The 22,317-nt window shown below is 39.3% G+C and overlaps 1 protein-coding gene across 2 annotated transcripts in view; it reads right to left on the minus strand.

Moving 5' to 3' along the window:
• FSTL5 (follistatin like 5) overlaps positions 1–22,317 on the minus strand; it is a 1,055,781-nt gene that overhangs the window by 201,603 nt on the left and 831,861 nt on the right. For both annotated transcript variants that reach the window (XM_073606014.1, XM_073606023.1), the window contains exon 8: positions 16,729–16,849. In XM_073606014.1, coding sequence (XP_073462115.1) covers positions 16,729–16,849 — 121 coding nt within the window. The remainder of the gene's footprint in view (positions 1–16,728; positions 16,850–22,317) is intronic.

Below are 22,317 nucleotides of genomic sequence, written 5' to 3' on the forward strand. Positions count from 1 at the left end.
TAATAGGGGTTGTCTTTAAAACCAACCTCTCCACTCAGTTATAATCACCATCACAGTGCTACCTTGCTGTCACTTTTTACATCACAGCTGCCAAAAAATACAGTAGTGGAAGTTATCACAACTGGAGCAGCTATAATTTGGATTAGCTGTGCACAAAAAAATCAGTTGCTAACTTTCAGTTTGTAAAGCTTAACTGAACAAGTTGTAGTTAGAAACCTATTGGTTGCCATGCACAGCTTTTCCAGTTTTGATAAATTCCCTGCTTTGTGTATGGAGAAGTATGTCACTTCCCCCAGTGATGCAGTACTCAGGTCTAGTGACCAAGTTCTAGCTGTGACCACTGTCACTATTCAGAAGGCTGAAGTCATCGCTCCCAGTAAGCACAAACATCTGCCGACTATGCTAAGGAATGGGCTTTAAATAGACCCTAAAAACTTAGCCCTGAAGGGACACAGTGACAGTGTCTTAAAAAAATAAACAAAAAAAATGCACCAATTTTTTTTTTATTTAAAACATCACTTCTTTATTATAAAATATATCACAGATTCTGTCAAATTCTTTTTTTTTGTTTCTATATTTTACTGTGCAATGTTCTCCTCATTACATATTTCTGGTTAAGTTTAGTATGACTAAATCACTGGAGAGTGACTGGACTGTAGAATTCTGAGAGAGTCAATGTGCTCATTTTTATTATGGATTTATTCAAATTAACACATAGTTTATACAACTGGGTTGATGAGACTGAAAGCAATCTGCTTCACGTTATGTCACCACCTTAAACAAGCATAGGCACTGCACTAGGCATTTATTTCTAAGGAGGTTGAAGGGACTCACAGCTCTTTTTTAGGGAGTGAGTGAAGAGTTATAAGCCTTCGTAGCTTATGTAATTACACACCTGATGCTTTTTAAATGCACCAAGCTTTTTTTTCTAATAAGTAGTCATATAACAGGGCTTAGAAAAGCTGTTGGATACAGAACCTAACCTGTACAGCCTATCCTGTACAGCCTATCCATTTTTTTTTTTTACACGAGTCTTAGGAGATAAATGCCAACTTAATATTGTATTAGCACATGGATAAGCAAGAATAGATTTGAAATGAATGGAATGGATACTGAATTTAGCAGCAAAATATTGATGTCTTTAATGGCATGACTATTTTGGTCTAAATGGAGTAAAACTATGGACTATGAAGCAAAAAACAATATTGAAATAATCTTGTATTAATAACCTGAACCTCTATAAATGTTATTATTATCAAATCAGATAGTTTAAAACATTCAAGTTAACACTTACAAAATGAAATCTATGTACTATATTTAAATATACAGAATATTCATTTAGGCTTTTAACCATCTGTCCCAACAAAACTTGCTATATTATTTTCCTTATTTACCTACAAAATCATGCATACATGGCATATACAGTATACACTTCTAGGACCCAGCTACACAAGTTTTTGCATCTTAGTTGCTTTGAGGTGCTTTTATGACTGAAGAAGCAGCTCAGAAGTAGCTTAAAGTCCTGAGAAACTCCGAGGCAAATGTAGGTAACTCAAATGTAAGTCAAAGTAGTTCAGAAACACATGAAAGTAAACAACATTTGATTTTTTTTTTGATCTTCTAAATCTGATACTTATAAGCCTTTAGTAAGATAACACGTTTAACACCATAACTTAAAGCTTTTGTAAACTCTAAAATGGAAAACCCATATATGCTTTCAATTATACCTACTGCTTTGTGAGTGCTGCCTGTAATTTTTTTTATTGAGCAGGTTGCTGCAAAATACCTGGTCATTCTGCCAGTTCCCTGATTTCCTGTTTCGAACTGACCATGCTAGCCATGAAGGCAGATCCATCCTAGCGTGGTCAGTTTGCATACCTTGCATACCTGCTAGCAGATAGTGGGGCCAAACCTATGCAAAGCACCCTCTATCTACTGTAGTAAGTTTAGTGACACACTCCTTCCCAGCCCTGCTCTGCTCACACACAGTGGTGTCTCTATGCCTAAACAACAGTGCATATAGACGGGGAGTGTTCTTCCACTCTGTGTCTGACCTGTCATCTAGTAATCACACATTCCCACCAGATGGATTAGGATCAGTAAAGAAGCAGTTGTAAACTGTAGAAAGTGTGTTTATAATGTGTGTGAGAAGGGCTGCAGAAAGAGATTGAAGCTGTTGTTACAGGTTAGGGAGGGCTGCAGACTGGCCAGACTCTCAGCTGGTGTGAGTGTATTTAGGCCACTTTGTGAGGTAAAGGTCAGCTGCAGAATTTGAAGAAAGCTGAATTGCAGGTGATTGGAGATGGGGAGTGCTGCAGACTATTATCAGCATCCAGTATATTTTGGGGCACTGTGTGAGGTGGAGATCAACTGCAGGATAGGAGAGAGGAGCTAGCCACCAAGTGAATGCAGATCAGGAAAAGCTGCATGCTGTGTAAATCATAAATCAGGAATACAGATACGGGACTGCTTTGCGGACAGACAGGGAATGTACGTCCCTGCTGTATGTGGCAGCTGGTGTTTTTATTTTTGGGGGGATGGCAAACAATGAACCAACAGTAACGCCCCCCACACTTACCCCATCAAGCGGGCAGCACTCCCCTCCGGACGACGGGCGGCAGCTTCTCGTGCACCTCCTCCCGGTGGCCGTGCATGTCCTCCCTCCTCCTCACACCTTATCCTAGGGGGCCAATAGGATTGCCTGTGCTTTCAGCCATAATGAAAGCAAAATCCAGATGGCTGCACATCAAACTGAGATCCAAATGCCTTAGTAGCATAAAACCATGAAGAACATGAAGAGCACTACATGTTCAAGCGAGTGAGGAATGGCTTACATGTTTCGCACATGAATTTGAAGCCTATCACGTGCTTAAAAAAAACAAAAAACATTGGAATCCATGTCTCCAGTGCCCTGCATGTAGATTAGGGGGCCGGACACCTGGATGGGGGGGCAGTGTAATGCGCCCCTAATGGATGATCCTCCACTGCATCAGACGCTGCCTGCCCACTTACTATTGGGACACGCCCGCTCTAGAGTGAGAGAGAACGAATGAAGACTATCCAGTCACGTGATTACAAGATAAAACCCATAAATAGGTCAAATAAGTTTATCCTTCACACAGCTACATTTGATTATACTTAACAAATGTTATTTCCCACATTAAAATGTACTGTGCTTGCATATTCTTTAACAACAATTTGTAAAAATCAGTGATCAGTGATACAGTTTGTAAAATCAGTGATTAGCATTGTGTATTAAAAACCAATACCTATTTTTTAGATTTCCTCTGTGACTACAGTGTGCATGCCCCTTGGACATCTCTGTTTCCATGTCATAGTTGGTCATTCTATACAGATCAGCTTTAATGCATCATCCTCATCATGAAGATATATTTGGCCAAGCTGAGATGTGATCAGTTCATTGATGTTTCGGATATTTCTGATTAATATGTTGTTTAGCAAGCTTTTTGCATGCATGGGTATTATATGTTGGTTAGCCTCTGATGGAGGATTTCTCCTTTGAAAAATAGCGCTCCCGGGGGGCAGGAGGCGGAGCCTAGCGGAGCAGACATGGATTGTTAGAGCTCCACACCGCTGAGGAGAAAAGAGAAGGACAAAGCGGAGCCTGCAGGCTCAAAAGGTATCCATTTGAACCTTTTTGCCCCAGGGAACAAACTGTGAAAGTTTGGGCAGGAAATATGGTACTGGGAGGAAACAGTGGCAGAAATAAAAATCACCTCACAAAGAGCTCACAGGCACTCACTGCAGCTGAAGCAGCTCCAGTCACCTCACAAGATACAGCATCAGGGCGCTCTCACAGACAGAAAATGTCACAGCAAGACTCTCCATTTGAGTCAGATACAGAACAAATCCTCTCACAAACTTCTCCACAAGCCTCCTCAGTATCCCCAGTAATATTATTACAATTTGAAAAGATGCTTCATAAGGCTTTAAAACAAACCTCAGACCAAATAACAAAAAGCCTAACCAAAGAAATAAGAGAACTGGGAAACCGCACCGCAGCCTTAGAAATAAAAATGGATGAAATTGAAATTACAACCCAAGAAAATATAACAGAATTGGAACAATTAAAAAAAGAGAATTTAATACTTCAAACTAAGCTCGAAGATTACGAAAATAGAGCCAGACGTTCAAACTTGCGCATAAGGGGAATACCTGAAACTGTGACAGACCTGCAATCTACTATTACTGCTCTATTACAAGAACTAAAGCCAGATATACCTATTGAACTTTTAGAACTGGACAGAGTACACAGAGCCCTCACAGCCAAAAAGAAAGATGGACCCCCACGTGATATAATCACAAAATTTCATTATTACAGAACGAAAGAACAAATACTAATTGCTGCAAGAGATAAAAAGGAACTTAATTTTCAAGGACACAATTATCAAATTTTTGCTGACCTATCCCAACTTACTATTACTAAAAGACGATCCATGAAACCCCAACTAATGGAACTGCAACGCCACAACATTATGTATCAATGGGGCTTCCCCTTTTCAGTCAGATTTAACTACCAAGGTACAATTTACAGAAGCAGATCAGCAGATGAACTACAACAAACCCTTTTAAAATTAAATCTGACAGAACCCACAAGCAGCAACACTCCCACACGCAGAAGAATGGCATCATCTTCACCTTCAGGCAGCACCCAGAAAATTTCAGAACAAAATGGGAATCATCATTCTCACAAAAGAGGCAGTTATGCCACATCATCCATGGACCAAGAAGATTCAATGGACTGACATCCTAATTCCTGATATCTCTTCATTTATTATACTAAGAGATGGTTCTCTATAAAAAACCTATATTTATAACTGAATGTAACTGCATTCTGATAGTCACACACTGTGTGCGATCATGTTACATTCCAGTTATATTTCTTATTACTTCTGATTCATATAGCCTTAGAATATATAAGTGAAATAAGGAAATTCTTGTTCAGTTATATATTATCAGGTAATAACAATAAATTTATTACTTTTTAGGACAAATATGTTCAATAATCCAGAAGTAATGGAAGCTTTTTCTTTCTTTTCTTAAAACAAATATATTATTACCTAACTAGTTCCTAGAATTATGTTTTTGTTTATTCTAATCTGAAGCAATACAACCTCAATTTTATGAGTTAACATATCTAAACAGTTACATATGAATAAAATATGTAATTGTTTACTCTAAAAGGGTTAAAATCCCAAAATAATTCAAACTATCTTCATCAATACCAAAGTTATTAACAGTACCTTTCTAACTGAATTATTTAGCCTAGGGCAAGACTAACCATATACAACCACCCTGGAATAAATAATTTCAACAAAAACTATATTCTGCACTCCAATTAATGAAACATCATTTTGATGACTTTTGACATAGCACTTCTCTCCTGTAAGCGGAAGATCCGTGTACCCCCATTAGCCCTCCTCATTCTCCCAACCATATTATGTGGGAGTGTGACGAAGGCACTTATTCCCCTGAGAGAGATATTTATTCTCTTTCACGGGTAAATTGTGATTACTTGCAAAAAATAATTTATACAATGTATCATCTAATCTCATATGTTTTTTGTTTACTCTTTAATCCAGAATTCACTGGTTTCTTTTCTATCTATTCATCTCTTCAGTCCACACAGGTTGATCTGCGCAGTCAGCTCTGCATAACAAAAAGTAAGTCAAAACTATTTGATCTATTGCCATGGCACCACTGAATATACTTTCCCTGAATGTTCAGGGAATAAATGTCCCTCAAAAAAGGACCAAAGCCTTCCGTACTTTCCATAACAAGAAGGCTCACATAGTATGCCTCCAAGAAACACACTTCACCAAAGATTCTACTCCAAAATATATTTCTCCTTTTTATCAACAAATTTACACGGCTTCTGCCTGTACCAAGCAAAGGGGAACTCTAATTGCATTTCACCGATCCACACCATTCACCTTATCATCAGAAATTAAAGACCCAGAAGGTAGATACCTGATACTCATGGGTTATATAATGGATACAGCAATCACGGTGATTTCCTACTACGCTCCTAACAAACAACCTACACCATTCCTCTCACATATATTACAAGTGATTAATACACACAAAATAGGAACAGTGATAATGTGTGGGGATTCGAACCAGGTCCTCTTCCCATTTCTAGATAAATCACCTTTTACACCATCCAAAATAACCTCTAGATTACCTTTTTCTCAACTTCTTTCCAAATACAATCTGGTAGATTCATGGAGAGAAAGTAACCCAATGAAAAAGAAATTCACTTATTTCTCGCACCCTCATCATTCCTTCACCAGAATAGATCATATTTTTCTAACAATAGGAATGATACCAGAAATTATTGCATCAGATATAATTCCGATTCCGTGGTCTGGCCATAATGCAGTATACACTACTATAGCCTCAGCCATACCAAAAGCACATGACCCAACGTGGTACTTACCGGACATAATGCTCAAACACCCACTACATCAGATGGCCATTGAACAAGCTTTAAAGGAATACATATCAATTAATAATACAACAGACATCTCCCCAATAACACTGTGGGAAGCTCATAAGCCTGTCTTGCGTGGTACAATACAAAGACAAATGGCACTATTTAAACGGGAACGCAAAAATCTAGCAAAAAAACTAGAACTCAATTTTAATGCAGCCTACATATCATTTCAAGATAATCCATCTCAGAGTACAAAATCTCATCTGGAAAAATCTAGATTGGAATACGATCTATTTCTCACTGAGTCAGTTGATAAATCCCTCAAACGCTCCAAACACAATTTCTACATGAATACAAACAAACCAGGTACATATTTGGCTCGGGCATTGAATTCAACTAACAAATCTTTCAAACCAATACGTTTGAAATTATCAAAAAATGTTTACACTTGTAATCCAGTTAAAATAGTCCATAAATTTCACTCACATCTCGCAACTTTATACAAGACAAACAATGAATTTAATCCTACAGAGGCTGAATCCTTCTTCTCAAAAATAACCTTACCTAAGTTATCTCAGAATCAAAAAAGCAGTTTGGATGAGCCTATAACTATAGATGAAGTTGCTAACGCCATAAAAGACCTAAAACTTAACAAAAGACCAGGCCCAGACGGCTACTCAGCTTTATACTATAAAACACTCTCAGAAATACTCTCTCCCATTCTCACTGAAACTTTTAACAAACTTCTAGATGGACATTCTTTTCGGCAAGAAACACTAATGGCAATTGTTTGTATGATCCCAAAACCCTTTTCTGATGATACTTCCTGTGTGAATTATCGGCCTATCTCTCTGTTAAACCTCGATATTAAATTATTAGCAAAAATAATAGCAAAACGCCTCAATAGCATTATAGGAAAATTAATACATAGAGATCAAGTAGGCTTCATGCCAAATAGACAGGCAGGCGATAATATACGCAGGGCAGTGTTATTGGCACATATTGCTAAAAAACGGAAAATCCCTTTATGTTATCTATCTCTCGATATTAAGAGGGCATTTGACACAGTATCCTGGCAATATATGCAATATTCATTACAAAAATGGGGTTTTGGACCCCACTTTTTAACATGGATCAAAGCATTATATAATAAACCCAAAGCCTATATAAAATATGCTGGATACAAATCTGAAGCCTTTAATATCGAAAGAGGTACCCGACAGGGTTGCCCATTATCTCCCTTATTATTTGCCCTTATACTCGAACCCATGGCCCAATACATCAGAACAAACCAAACTATAACTGGCATTGAAGTAGGAGGTATTACACACAAATTATGTATATTTGCAGACGATATATTACTTTTTCTATCATCACCACAGGTCTCTGGTCCTAACTTAATACCAGCTCTTGATGGATTTGCAGCCCTATCCGGCCTTATGATTAATCCTAAGAAATGCCTAGTGCTTAATATTTCACTCACAAACATGGAATTGATCCCGGCTAGGGCTGCACTCCCATTCACATGGGCAGAAAAATCAATCCCATATCTTGGAATTCATTTAACAGCATCTCATTTTGACTTATTCTCAAACAATTATCCTCCTGTATTAAGACAGATCACAAATCTAATAAAACAATGGTCGCAACTTCCTTTATCCTGGATAGGGAAGATTAATGCAATCAAAATGACTATTCTACCCAAATTGCTTTATCTATTCAGAGTCCTCCCTATTCCAATTCCTTCCTATTTTTTGAGAATAGTACAAAAAAGAGCAACTTCGTTTATATGGGGCTCTTCTAAACCACGTATACCTATACACACACTACATCTTCCCAAAAATAAAGGAGGCCTGGGATACCCTAATTTTACTAACTACTACAGAGCAGCACATTTGGCCAGTCTGTCCAAATACCATGCAAAACAGGAAATCCCATTATGGGTATTTATAGAGGCTTCAGAAAATGACCCTCTATTAATATCAAATTTATTATGGCTTGATCCTAAAGACCGCTTTAAAATTCATAATCCCATAACTAAACACTTCCTATCTCTCTGGGATAAACTAAAAACCAAATATCAGTTACAATCTCCACACAATCCTCTCCTTTCTTTTATCAGTAATCCGGCCTTTTATCCGGCATGGATCTACCCAAATTCTTTTAAAGCTTGGACAACATCAGGCATTCAGACACTAAATGACTTCATAGCATCTAAATCATTCCTTTCATTCCCATCGCTTAGAGAAAAATATGATCTACCAAACTCTGAGATATTTAGATATCTCCAAATCAAAAATTTCTATACACCATTCCTAAAGGGGGATACACCATTATCCCAATTATCCATTTTTGAATCAATCTGTACAAAAGATCCATTTGCTAAAGGTACAATTTCATCATTTTATAATCAATTATATGGAGTAGCAAATCTTAATAGACCCTCTTACGTTCAGCGGTGGGAGGAGGACCTGGGACGAACTTTAGAAGACACGGACTGGTCTAACATATGGCTCACATCTAAGTCATCTTCACCCAACATCTTAGCACTGGAGACAAATTATAAAGTCCTAACTCGCTGGTACCTTGTACCCGCTAGAGTGGCAAAATATTCACCTAATACCTCAGCTCTTTGTTTTCGAGGATGCCCAGAAATAGGCACATATTTACACATATTGTGGACGTGCCCAGTAATCCAAACCTTCTGGAAGGAAGTCTTCGTGATTGCATCTAAAATATTTAAAAAAATAATACAACCAGATCCATATTTAACTTTACTTAATCTAAAACCAGAATGGTTAACACTCTCTCAATTCAAACTTATGATCCAACTAATAACGGCTGCAAAACAAACAGTGGCCAAGGCATGGAAATCTCCTACATTGGTACTAGCAGAAACAATTCACAGAATGAATAATACAATGTCCCATGCTAAGATGGTAGCCATCGATCAAAATCAAATTCCAAAATTTGAAAAACTTTGGCATCCTTGGATAAAACAACAGTTCCTGTCAAACTTCAATGACTCTGTCCTGTTGCCATGGTAACAGATTAAATGACTTACAGAGACACCCATTCTAAGGCTTCAAAGAGAACTAAAAAGAATAATAAACTGACGAGTGGGACAACCTTGTGGACCATACCTCTACCTTTCAACCCTTTTTCTTCTTTCTCTTTCCTTTTCTCCACCTTACGATTAAAGCTCATTATCAGAATTTATTTGACCTATATACACTCTACTTGTAAACAATATGTATAGTAGGTATAAATCATTTAAATACCTACAAAAGTAACTAAGGAAATGATATATATCTTTAATTTAGGTTTACGTGGCTAGCTTAACAGATTGTGCCATTGATATTTCCTGGATCCTGTCCTTTGTCCAAAATCATAGATGCATTTGTAAGTTGTAAGTCCTACATTTCAAAATGGCCTTATCCTGTGGATACATTTTAACCCTTTTACCAATGATCTTAACAACATTCCACTGTGCTGCTTAAACTATACTCATATGCATAAGGATTTTTTATTCCTATGCTGGAGCACAATTACAAAGTCCCTAATGCTAGCAACTGGCTTATAACTTTAACCATTTCCCTTCCACTTGTATCAGTATTTCAACTTTTGATGTTCTTGAACTTTCCACAGCTGTGTCATTGCCAATACTTACTTTTCGTATCTGTTTGCTGCACTGAGAATATCTGTTGTTCCTTTATGACATTAATAAGCTAAGGGAAAATAACCTTGGAAAAAGAAAATTCCCTTGAATAGTGAACAGCCCATCTGCCTTTAGTAAATCAACCCCACTGGCTCAAATTAATATGGCACTTCCCTTCTCTTTGATATGCCTTAGTGTGTTGGGCAAGTTCTTTCTCAGAGGCATGATATGTAGTTCTTTAAAAACATTATTATGGATGGTGCATGTGCACAGCAACTGAGGCAGGACCTTTCCTGGTCACTCTTCAAACCTCTCAGAAACAGAACAGGTGTTAGCATTTATCATACACATTTTTCAACCTTGACACTACTGCAGCGACTATCTGCATCCTGCCTGCAACTCTACCGTGCTGCTACCGAACACCCAGAGCAAACTCACTTGGGAAATATATGAGCCAGGCCAACAGACAGCAGACCTGGAGTCCAGCATGGATGTGCCCCCGGGAAGTGATGACAAAGATTTTGACACCCTCAGAGAAGAGCAGGAGAGCAAACTGTATTGAAGTCACCAAAAACAATCGTAAAAGGCTGGGCATAATGCTGTAGTGTCTCAAAGACAGAGGTAAAAAAAGCAATCTGACCAGAGTTTGGAGCATAAACCTTCATGAGGGTGAAAGGGGTAGATAAGTAGTCGCATGACAGGATCACATATCGCACGTGGGGGTCCAGGTAAGACGATTTTACTCGTATTGGGCACATGTGCTGAATCAAGATTGCTACCTCGCTCTTACCAGTGGAATCTGAGGCAATGTAAGAGGTAGGAAAGAATCTTGAGGTGAATTTGAAGGACCCCAAGAGGGGAAATGAATCTGCTGAACACTGATCATGCCAGCCCCAAAGTTTCTACACTCCTCCAAGGCCAACCACTGCTTCTTGATGGAGTTTAGACCTTTAAAACTATAAGACATGATTTTTAAAGCCATGACCCGAGATTAGTAAATAGCATACATAAGCATAAAAAATTAAGAGGGTCAACCTGACCGGATAGATAGGGATTCCAGCATCTCTCAAGACAGGTAAGAGAGGACAAAAGAAAGAAAAAAGACAATGTAAACAAAACAGTCAGTAATAGTGGTGGAAAAGTTCAAAAAAGACCTGAAATAAGAAAAAACAGAATTAGTAGGCCTGAGACAAGTACATATCTCAGGAACCCAAGACTTTAATCTCAGGGAGGGAGGGTAGACATGAGGGCTTCCAAAAATGGCAACCATGGTCCCTCCATACCCTCCAGCATAACAAGTTGTAAACTAGACCGTTATTCAAAATGAGTCAAAGACTATAGTGGACACCTCAGGGGGTCTAAACTGAGCCCAAAAAATGGGTAACAAAGTGAACCAGAAGGGTCCAGCAAAAATTGTAGAAATCAGAAACAGGTGTAGTCAGAAGTGATGATCATGGTGGTTGCTTGGAGGAATGCTGATACTGTGGTGTAGCGTAAGACTTCTTCGTTTCTGACTTGGCAGGGGTCCAGATCCAAGAAGGGATGGAAGGTGTATGAGGCATAGAAGGCAGAGGTAGAAGATCATCCTCAGGGAGAGGGGGGAGGCCCAGATTTTTTAAGAAGACATCACCTTTGTGTAAGTCTCGGAGGGTATGTTGAGGACCATCTTTAGTTGTGACCAGACGGAACAGGAAGACCCAGTAGTAGGCCTCAGATTGCAAAGTTTTGCAAGGGGTATGGGAGGTTTTGAGAGGTGACTGAAGATTTGAATTCTGTCACCCTTGTGCTCAATTTGCGATTTGTTGCGTGTTGCCAGGGTCAGGGCCTCCTTACTGTCGTATTAATGGAAACAGACAATAATGTCACGGGGTCTGGCTCCTTCCAGTGTTTTAGTGGCTAGAGAGCCATGCCCTTAATAAAGACACCAGTCTATGTCCGCAATGTCAGGGGCTAAAGCATCAAATAGAGATAAGTACGCAGGTTGTTGTCACTTACAGCTTCCAGGACACCCCATATACTTAGGTTTTGGTGCCGTTCCTTATTCTCCAAATCCTCTTGTTGAGACTGAAGTTGGGAAACTGTTTAAGGGTAGAATTTTCTTCCACTGTGGGGACACTTATAAGTTAGTGTTAGGTACCACAGATACTAGGGTGCCTTGACGAGGCTCTGTGGCTTACACATGCATTTGCAAATGTGTGCAGACTAAACCCCTGCTTTTGACGCATACTGTTAGACAGGTTTACTTGGTTGTCTGCGAGCTGGTTGGTAAGTTAAGCTTGGTTTTTCCCTTGGATTTATCCTTGGCCTTGTTTATACCTGTTGTTAGCCTCACCATGTTTCTTACTGCAATAGCCAGCTATAGATGAGGGCAAGTGTTTTTTGTATCACTAGAATTTTCTTCCTCTAGGACATGGACACACTGAACCAAATCATCAAATTTAGTCTCTAGGGTGTCCGCACGCTCTCCAAGCTGATCAATTTCACCTTTCAGTTCCTGAGAGATTTTCCCCACTGCCTGGGAAATAGTGTGAGTTAGTTACTGTAACAAGGCCTGGAGCTTCTCATCCAGGAGTTCAGGTGTTAATATCGAAGTTGGGGCAGGGGGGCCATTGGCTGGCAGAGCAGAAGCAGGTGGATCTTCCCCCAGGAAGGTGCTGAGCAGCTCCTCCGGACCCCCCTGTGTACTCGAGGCCGGGGATGCAGGCCTAGTAAGGAACTGCTCCATGATGGAAGGAAGCCGCAGCTCATCCGTTGGCGGAAGGTGGATTTTTGCCACTTTTGACTATGAGGTGTGCGGATGTTGGAGGGATGAAGAAGCATACCTCTGGAGAAATTGAGCCTGTGTGTAGCAGAACGGGGGCTGTAGAGAGTCTGGACCGGAGCTTGCCTAGAAGACATCTGCCATTCTCAAAAGCCACGCATGCACCCCTGAGCGACATGATTACGGACCCCACTGGATAGCACCTTATTCTAGTGGGGTAGTTACAATACTAGATAAAAGTTGCTACATACTATGTATAATCTTAGTTTAATGCTATACTACATTTTACAATGTTGTTTTCTCAAGTGGTAAGAACATATAGGATGAATAGTAGTTACAAAAAAAGGCATCCGCTGTAATTGAAAGTAAGTTGAAATAAGCATGGATCACCAAGAAGCTGTGGTTTAGATTATTGAACATAAGCAGGATGTTATAAAAGGTTGGGGGTGAGAGTTAGGACAAGCTATAGCTAGCTGCAAATAATAGTGGGGTAAAACGTTTCAGGAAAGACATGAACTGGGAGAAAAAAAAGAAAAAATGAAAGAGGGGAAGGGTAGGGTGGTCTTTTTCATGCATTTCTTTAACTTGGTCAAAACACACCAAGTGGGCACTCTTGTCAGGGGATTCCAATCTCACAACTTAACCCATTCTGGATAAATCCACCACCCAATGATGCCTCTCTCTGGCCCTTTAGAGACCTTAGATTAAATAGTTTTCTCCAAATGATGCAGTCACCATTTAAAGATTTGTATATTGCAGTCATATCCCCTCTTCTGTAAGAGACAGAGAGCTGAGTAGCCAGCAGTCAAGAGATTGCTCAGTTCTCAGTCTAAGACCTGACAGGGGACAGATCTAGCATCACAGTGTTCCTGCAGTATAGAGGTGAGTATGTATGTTTGTTTTTTAGGAACTAAAGGTCTATTTTATTGCAAAATATTAGTCTACTTGCTGCAGCTTGACATTATATTCTATTGCTTAGTTTGGAAACTTCTAAGACCCTCAGGTTTGTTTCCATCATCAATTCCCTCAGACGTTCTTGCCCTAGTTTGCCATTTGCATTCATATTTTTTATCTGTCATATAACTTTCCACCCCTCTATTTTATCTCGCTCTTCATGTATAGTTGATAGGTCCTGTTGTAAAGTTTTTGCACTGAGCTTAGCTTTGTATCATCAGCAAACACTGAAATTGAACTATTTATTCCAATCTCTATATAATTTATGAACAAGTTAAACAGAATTTGTCCTGGGACAGAGCCCTGAGGTACACTTCACAACATAATGCATTGTCAGGAATTGATCATATCTTAATATCTCATACACTCTTGTCCTCAGCTTTAGTTTCTGACATAGTTGCTGTCCCCTGGACAGACCATGATGCTATTATTCTTGTTCCCTCCTCCTTTTGGGCTGGAGATCATACATGAACCCTTACATGAACCCTTACTGACTCCCTTTTGACAGATGAGAGCTTACATTCAATTTTCAATTGAAAAGTACATTGAGAACAATCACAATCCTGGTTGTCCTACTCACACTATGGGAGGCTCACAAGGATGGGTTTAGAGGGAATTATAATAAGCGGACTTAAAGCCTGAAATGTAGCTCATCGTCACCAAATGGAAAATAACTTCCAGGAAAAGGCTAGCATTTTCGGAATATCTCTGACTGCCTATAATAAATTGGAACTAAAAAGTGCTAACTTAACCTGGCACTAGCTAAGCAGTTGAATAAGCAACCTTGGCAAACCAAACAAATTTTACTTGTAACAAAAGGTAACAAGCAAGACACTCTTAGTTAACAAACTCTGCAAGCTGGATCCCGCACAAAACCGTTACACCTCCAGTAATCTAATGCTACTATAATCAGTAACCCATCAAAGGTAGTTTTTAGAATTTTCATGGCACCTCTATGCTTTTTATATTCCTGCCAATTATATTTCATTGACTTTAGTTAATAGTATACTCTCCCACATTGCACTTCCTCAAATTCAGGACTTGTTCCTGGATGTTATGAAAAAACCTATTGGGTTCACACAAGATCTATCCGATATTAAATCCCTTAAGTCCAATAAACATCCTGGCCCTTAGGTTCATAGTAACCTAACATATGAAATATGAGGAACTCCTTTCCCTTTTGATGACAGATGCTTTCAATGATCTATGACAGGAAGACAACTTTCACTTGGAATCCCTGTTGGTAATAGTATGTATGATCCCGACACCTAAAACCACCTAATCTAATGGCCCACTTTTCACCCCATATCATTACTTAATGTTTATGTCAATTTACTGGGCCACATTGTGGTAATTGAAATGACTTTCTTATCAAAAATACTATACTTTTTTTGATTGTTGATTATTTGGGTTCCTTTGTATGTATGTTCTCCAAGCTCTGCATTGCCAGATTTATCACTTCCTATGGAAATATTACAGACCCAGACCTACTAGGCACACCATAGTCCAGTCTAGGCTTCATGGTGTGCTGAGGGTTCCCCAACTACAGAAATACTTTCAGACTGCACATCTAGACTGTCTCCCTAAATACTGTCAATGTCACTGAAATGACCATAGATATATCTTTTGGGAACACATAATTTGCTATAACTCCTCCTGAAGTACAGATCTTTTTTTTTTTTTTTTAGCAGAACCTTGGTATAATATTTGAGATGATTTCAATTATTCAGAAGGACTCTTTTCATTTTTCTCATCCCATAAGTCCGTAATGTTCTGTTTCAGGAATACTTCTTCTTTACCCAGGCTTTGAGGAAACCACAACATTTTGGAAAACTACAAAAATCTTGCTTCCAGAATGCTCTAACCTTGGAAACTATTGATAAAGTTTTATACAAATGGTATGTAGTACCCATTCACTTTGCACATTTCACCCCAGGCCACATAAAATAGAATTACTGTGGTAGATATATGAACCTACATGCATGTGTGGCAGACTTGCCGAATAGCTCAAGAGTTATGGAAGCAAGTATATGACATGTTAGCCACCCCTATCCCCATGCTACTTGCTTGGTGAAATACTACCTAACCTCAAACTGGATCACCCTTTGAAGCATCACATTAAACTAATATACATGTTTTGGTGACAACTAAAAAACCATAGTAAAAGCCTGGCTCCCTGACTTGCTCCCATAGTCTTAGGTAAACAAATAGACTTCACCGGACTTTCTCTAATGAAAAATTGACAGTGAAACTCTGATATAATGCCCAAAATTCTGAAATCTGTGGGTTTCATATTCACTACCAGCAGATATTGACCGTCGCTTAATGAACCTGTGATGTTGACATACAGTACTTTGCCCATTGGGCCTGATATAACTTACTTTGGCTCCAACGTACTCACTACCTTTCCCATTTCTTCCCATGTCCCTGTGTCGCTAACTCTTATGTATTCCTAGCTGCTTAGGTTTACAATAATTCAGAATTTCTGATTTAATTGCAGATTAGATTCTCGCAGGTATTTCTTGATTTGTACACGTCACACTATTATAAAAGAACATTATGTTATATTCCTGCACAATGTGATATCCGTACTATGGTTATCCAATTACCTGAATACGCTGGTGGAGATTTACTAAAACTGGAGAGTGCAAAATCTGGTGCAGCTCTGCATAGAAACCAATCAGCTTCCAGGTTTTATTGTCAAAGCTTAATTGAACAAGCTGAAGCTGATTGGCTATCATGCAGAGCTGCCCCAGATTTTGCACTTTCAAGTTTTAGTAAATCGCCCCCACTGCCTTTCAATTAAAAATATCGAACAAAAAAACAAAACATATTACATGTGAAGATATACTATATTTGGAAACAGCTACTTTTTGTATATAACATTTCTTTGCTTACCATTCACTTGAAGGATATGAGTTTGAAAAAGTTTATCATAGCCATCAGCATGACAGCTGTAATTCCCCATGTGGGTTGTGGTCGCCTTGGTAATGTATAAAGATCCATCATCTCCGAAATCCTAAAGGAATAATTTTAGAAAAACAAGGTTACTATAATTATTGTAATAATGCAACATTAATTATATTTTCCAATGTGGCACAATCATTGCAATGCAAGACACTCATTACAATCAAGAAAGATAATTGGAGTCCTTATACAGATCCAACTTAGAAATGAGAAGAATGCGCATACTGTAAATGATAGCATTATAACAAATGTAAGCAGAGTATAATGACCTCCAATAAATCTTTTTTTTTCTTTCAATACAGCCCATCCCTTGCTTTGTGGGAAAATTCTTAGAACATTCTCAAAACATTTGAATGTTGTTTAAAAGATTTAGATTTTGTTTGCTTTTAACATTTGATTTTAGAATGAATGGAATTTTCCGACAGGAAATGTTGGATGTGAGCTTGTTGTCGGAAAGTCCGATCGTGTGTACGCGGCATTATTAATTAATTTGCTATAAGAATCATTTTCCATCCTGTTCCTTCAAATTTTCTTCACTGCAGTCAAAAATGAGCACTGATATGCCTCACTATTGATTAGAAAAATGAACAAACTTTCTTAGAACATTCTTTTCCTAAGAATTTTCATTTGAAATTCTACCCATCTATTGCCAGCTTAAAGATAGATGCATAAAGCATAGATGGATCATAATTTGGCCAATTCAACAGGGACCAGCCAAATTTAGATCCATGTGTGGCCATTGCAGTTTAACAGAAGGTGATCTACTGATCAACTACTGTTTAACCACCTTTTCCGATAAAAGCCACTTGATAAGCTCACTGTCAGAATACAATAGCGCAATGGAGAGGATTTCCCCATCCACCTTGAATGTGTGGATGGGGTATAAGCTCAATGTTGGCCAGTTCATGTGACACCAGCTTAAGAGTGGAGCCTGATTTGCAGTGACTGCAATTTTTCCCTTGGTAGTTACTTAGTTTTCTTTTTTTTCCTTTTTCTTGCTTTTTTTGATGATTTTATTGCTTTTGCATGAATAGCAATACAGAGAACAAACCTCAACAAGGGTTAATAAACACTGTGGTTTCATTTTTGGACAGAAATTGGCTTCATTAGAGTTCCTCAAGCTTTGCTGGCTTAGTAATGAACTTTACTTTTTTAGCACCTTGCTTCCTGACTAAGTATGAAAGTCTCAAGTCCTCTATTCTGAGTTTTTATTACAAATTGCTGCTTCTGTTTCAGACACACATCAAGTGTCACAGTGGAGATAAGCTGGAAAGCACAGAAAATTGTCTTTGGCGTATCCACACCAAGTTTAACCCCTATTTACTATGCCCTTAAAGCAGAACTAAAGTATTTTTTATTTAAATGCAAATACTCCGACATTTCAAGTTTACAATGTTCATGCATGCATACTTGCAAATCTATGTTACCCATTGCATGATGTTATTCATATTTGATATTATTATGTGCCTTTTTGTAATCTGTTACTGCACATCAGACCTCACAACCTATCACAGCACTCAGAACCTCTGTAGATAAATTGCTTAATTCCCCTGATAAGATTATGACAGAACTGGTGGTGTTCTATCCGACCCTTTCTCAGTCAAAAACCCATCCATCCCTAGAATCTTTGACTGAGTTCCTCTGAATGGTAGAGGAAGTCTGGCAACTAATTTATTTCTAAATTGTAAAGTCCCAGGAGATGATGGTCTACCCATAGAGGTCTATAAACAGCTCTTATAGACTGATATCTCTTTTAATGGTAGATGTTAAAATTCTTGCTAAAATCTTGAATAGACTAAATAAGGTGATTATCAGATAGAACAGGGCTCTTTTCAGTGCTATTTGTTAGTGTGCTATACTGTGCTATTTTGCTTCAATCGTCAGTGCAGAATTATAATTTAGTGTCAGTCTAGGGAGTGAGGAGGACCATCATTCAGCTTTGCATAGTGTGCAGCTAGAGTAGGGACAGCTCAGATAGTTTCACTGTAGTGTAGTGAGACCGTGTCATGCATACAAACATTAGTGTAGAGTAGGGACAGCTCGGATAGTATCAGTGTAGTGTAGTGAGACCATGTTAGTAACCTTGACATTAGTGTATAGCTAGAGGAGGGACAATTCAGATAGCATCAGTGTAGTGACGGTTGAACACTGTCTATTTGATTGCGTTACTGCCAGTGTAACGCCATTTACTTCTATGTGCGTTACTGCCAGTTTAACGACATATAGTTCTGTGTGCGTTACTGCCAGTTTAACGACATATAGTTTTGTGTGCATTACTGACAGTTTAATGCCATATAGTTCTGCGTGCGTTACTGCCAGTTTATATAGTTCTGTGTGCGTTACTGCCAGTTTAACGCCATATAGTTTTATGTGTGTTACTGCCAGTTTAATGCCATATAGTTCTGCGTGCGTTGCTGCCAGTTTATATAGTTCTGTGTGCGTTACTGCCAGTTTAACGCCATATAGTTTTTTGTGCATTACTTCCAGTTTAACACCATATAGTTCTGTGCATTACAGCCAGTTTAACGCCATATAGTTTTGTGCATTACTGCCAGTTTAACACCATTTACTTCTGTGTACATTACTTCCAGTTTAACACCATATAGTTCTGTGTGCCTTACTGCCAGTTTAATGCCATATAGTTCTGTGTGCGTTACTGCCAGTTTAATGCCATATAGTTTTGTGCATTATTGCCAGTTTAACACCATTTACTAAAAAAGAAGAAATAGACTCCTGCGCACAAGTGGTCAACCAGATGGATGGAAGGACGACACAGGCCTTGCTGCCCTCAAGGATGGGGAATCCTAACAAACAAAGAAATAAAAAGAGAGAGGGGCGCACCGGCCATGTGCATTATCTTTTGTAAAACATTTATTGAATAAAATGATAAAAGAAATTACTCACAAGCAGTAGTAAAATCTGGTGTCATAAAACTCGAGCTACAACAAGCAGCTTGGTGGTGATGATGAGCGAAGCCTTCCAAAGGTCTTAAAGGAACATGTAAGCTTCACTACTAGCTGACGCGTTTCGAAGGGCACGTCCCTTCTTCATCAGAGCTCAGCAGTGAACCCTCCTTCAACACTCCCTGTATATATATATAGTGTATGTGCCAAAAGGCCCAGTCAGTGGAATAGGGCGGACTTGTGGGGCCCCTCCCCCTTAAAGAATCCCTCCCTCATAGGCAACTCACTTGTGCAAGTGAATAGATGGTGATAAATGCTAAATAGATAAAAATAAATAAATAAATAAAATGAGATAAAATAAAAATTAAAATTAAAATTAAATTAAATTCAATGTAAAAGATTGAATAAAGAATAATACATAGTAAATGAATGTAAATGAGGAATTGAGAATGATGTAAGATATAAATGTATAATCTACAATCAAAAGGGTGTCAATGTGGTTGAAAATGTCAACAAACCACAGCAAAAGTAAACCAGAAGTACACATGGCATACAGTGATAGCGGCACAATGTCCAGAGTGGCACGGGGAAAGTGCACCTTTAGCAGGGGAAGTAGTCATTGTAGATAGCAGGCTAACTTAATGTAACAAGGCGCTGTACCTTCCATGCCCGATCCTGATCTCTGTGTGAGCGGCTCTGTGTATGAGAGCCGCTCGCCGATCATTTCCGCGTGTTTTTCTATGTTGGAACGCACGCCAGTGTGCTTGTGTTCCAGACAGGAGGAAGAGGCAGTGAGCGTCACTTCCTCCGCGCCTGCTGTCGCTTGCGAGTGACGTAAGCGGCAATGAGTCGTTCGGCGCCATGTTACTGGGGGCAAACACTCAATGGAAAAGGGGCTGGCACAGCGCAGAGTCAACCCGACGCCAGCCCAACCATAGGTCCGCCCCACTGACTGTAGCTGCGCTACCCATTGCCAAAAGTGTGACATACAAAAACTCTAGAGGTACTCACTAGGGATTGCACAAATGGGAATAAAGACTCCCATTCAGCTTCATTTTCCAACCTAGCTGGCCCTTCGACAGCGGAAGGTCCAGACATTAGACCTACCAACCCCTCACCTCTTGGGAGAGAGTATCCTGTTACTTGTGCAGTCGCACCACCGCCCCCTACTAGTAGGCCTGGGGTCACCCCTTTGGCTATTGACTGTGGGATAGTGTTTGATCCGTCCTTAACCACTCATAATCCCTTCACTATTCTAGAAAATCTAGAATCTGACCTCAACAGTGGTAGCATAGCAAATGTTACACCCCCATTGACTTTTTTAGAAATGGAAGTTGCAAGAATGGAGGGGCCTGCAACGGAGAACGAGATCTTGTACCCTCCGCCACATGTTCTGTCAACAACAAAAAAGTCAAGGAAACGGGAGGAGGAACAAGAAGGGGTAGAAGAGGAGGAAAGGGGCATAAAAAGAGGCAGAGTTTAAAGTGCACTCATGCCACTATTAAAATCTATAATTTGTCTAGTTCCGTGTTTACTGATGCTGAGCTAGATTTGCTTAGAAAAGGTCTCAACTATGCTCCTCCTAGCGTTCCCAATTTATTTGAGCTATTTGTCGATCTCAATAAGTATATACGTAAACTTACCCTCCAACGGTATTACTTATTGAAGGACAATGGCAAGACCTCTGCAACTATGAATAAGATCGCTGAGTCATCACCCTGTTCCTTTACGAGCAGGGATATAGAAGATGACTCTGCCCTGGATATCTTAGAGGAACTATATGCAGAGGCAGAACATAACGAGCTACCACCATCCCTCCATAAGCATCCTAGCGATACAGCCATAGTCCACACCTCCTTTGCACCTAAATCCTCATTCTTCCCACATTGGGCCAAAGGCAAATACATATCGACCTTTTATGATGTGGTCTTTGAATCTTTTAAAACAAGATTTCATAACACCAATACCAAAGGTAATAAATTCAACAAACATCTTGATCCGCTGGGGCTATCTGTCAATAGCCTTAAACAGAATCAAGATGTCATCATTCGGAAAGCCGACAAGGGCGGTAGCCTGGTCATCCAGAATAGAGAGGACTATATTGCCGAAGCAATGAGACTATTGGGGGACACGGATACCTATGTCAGACTCAATAGAGATCCCAGTATTGAATACACGAAAGATCTGAAACTACTCCTAGACAAGGCCCTACTGGATGGGGTCCTTACCAAAAGCGAGTATCACTTCCTCTACAACAGACATGCTTTAACCCCACATTTTTATCATATACCTAAGGTGCATAAGAGTGAGGTCAATCCTCCGGGTAGGCCTATTATTGCAGGTATTGATAGTATTACAAGCAATGTGGGGTGCTATGTCGATCATTTCTTGCAGGGAATAGTGACCAGCCTTCCATCTTTCGTCAGGGATTCGAGCCATATGCTGGAAATACTGTCCCATTATGTTTGGCAATCTAGGTACAAATGGCTTTCCCTAGATGTAGCCTCGCTCTATACATCTATTGACCACATCTATGGCCTTAGGGCGGTCAATCACTACCTGTCCAAAGAGGGTGCACTCAATTCAGTGCAGGCTAAATTTGTACTCGACTGTGTTG

The sequence above is a fragment of the Aquarana catesbeiana genome, linkage group LG01 (assembly GCF_042186555.1).
Source record: "Aquarana catesbeiana isolate 2022-GZ linkage group LG01, ASM4218655v1, whole genome shotgun sequence".
In the NCBI taxonomy this organism is placed as follows: Eukaryota; Metazoa; Chordata; class Amphibia; order Anura; family Ranidae; genus Aquarana; species Aquarana catesbeiana.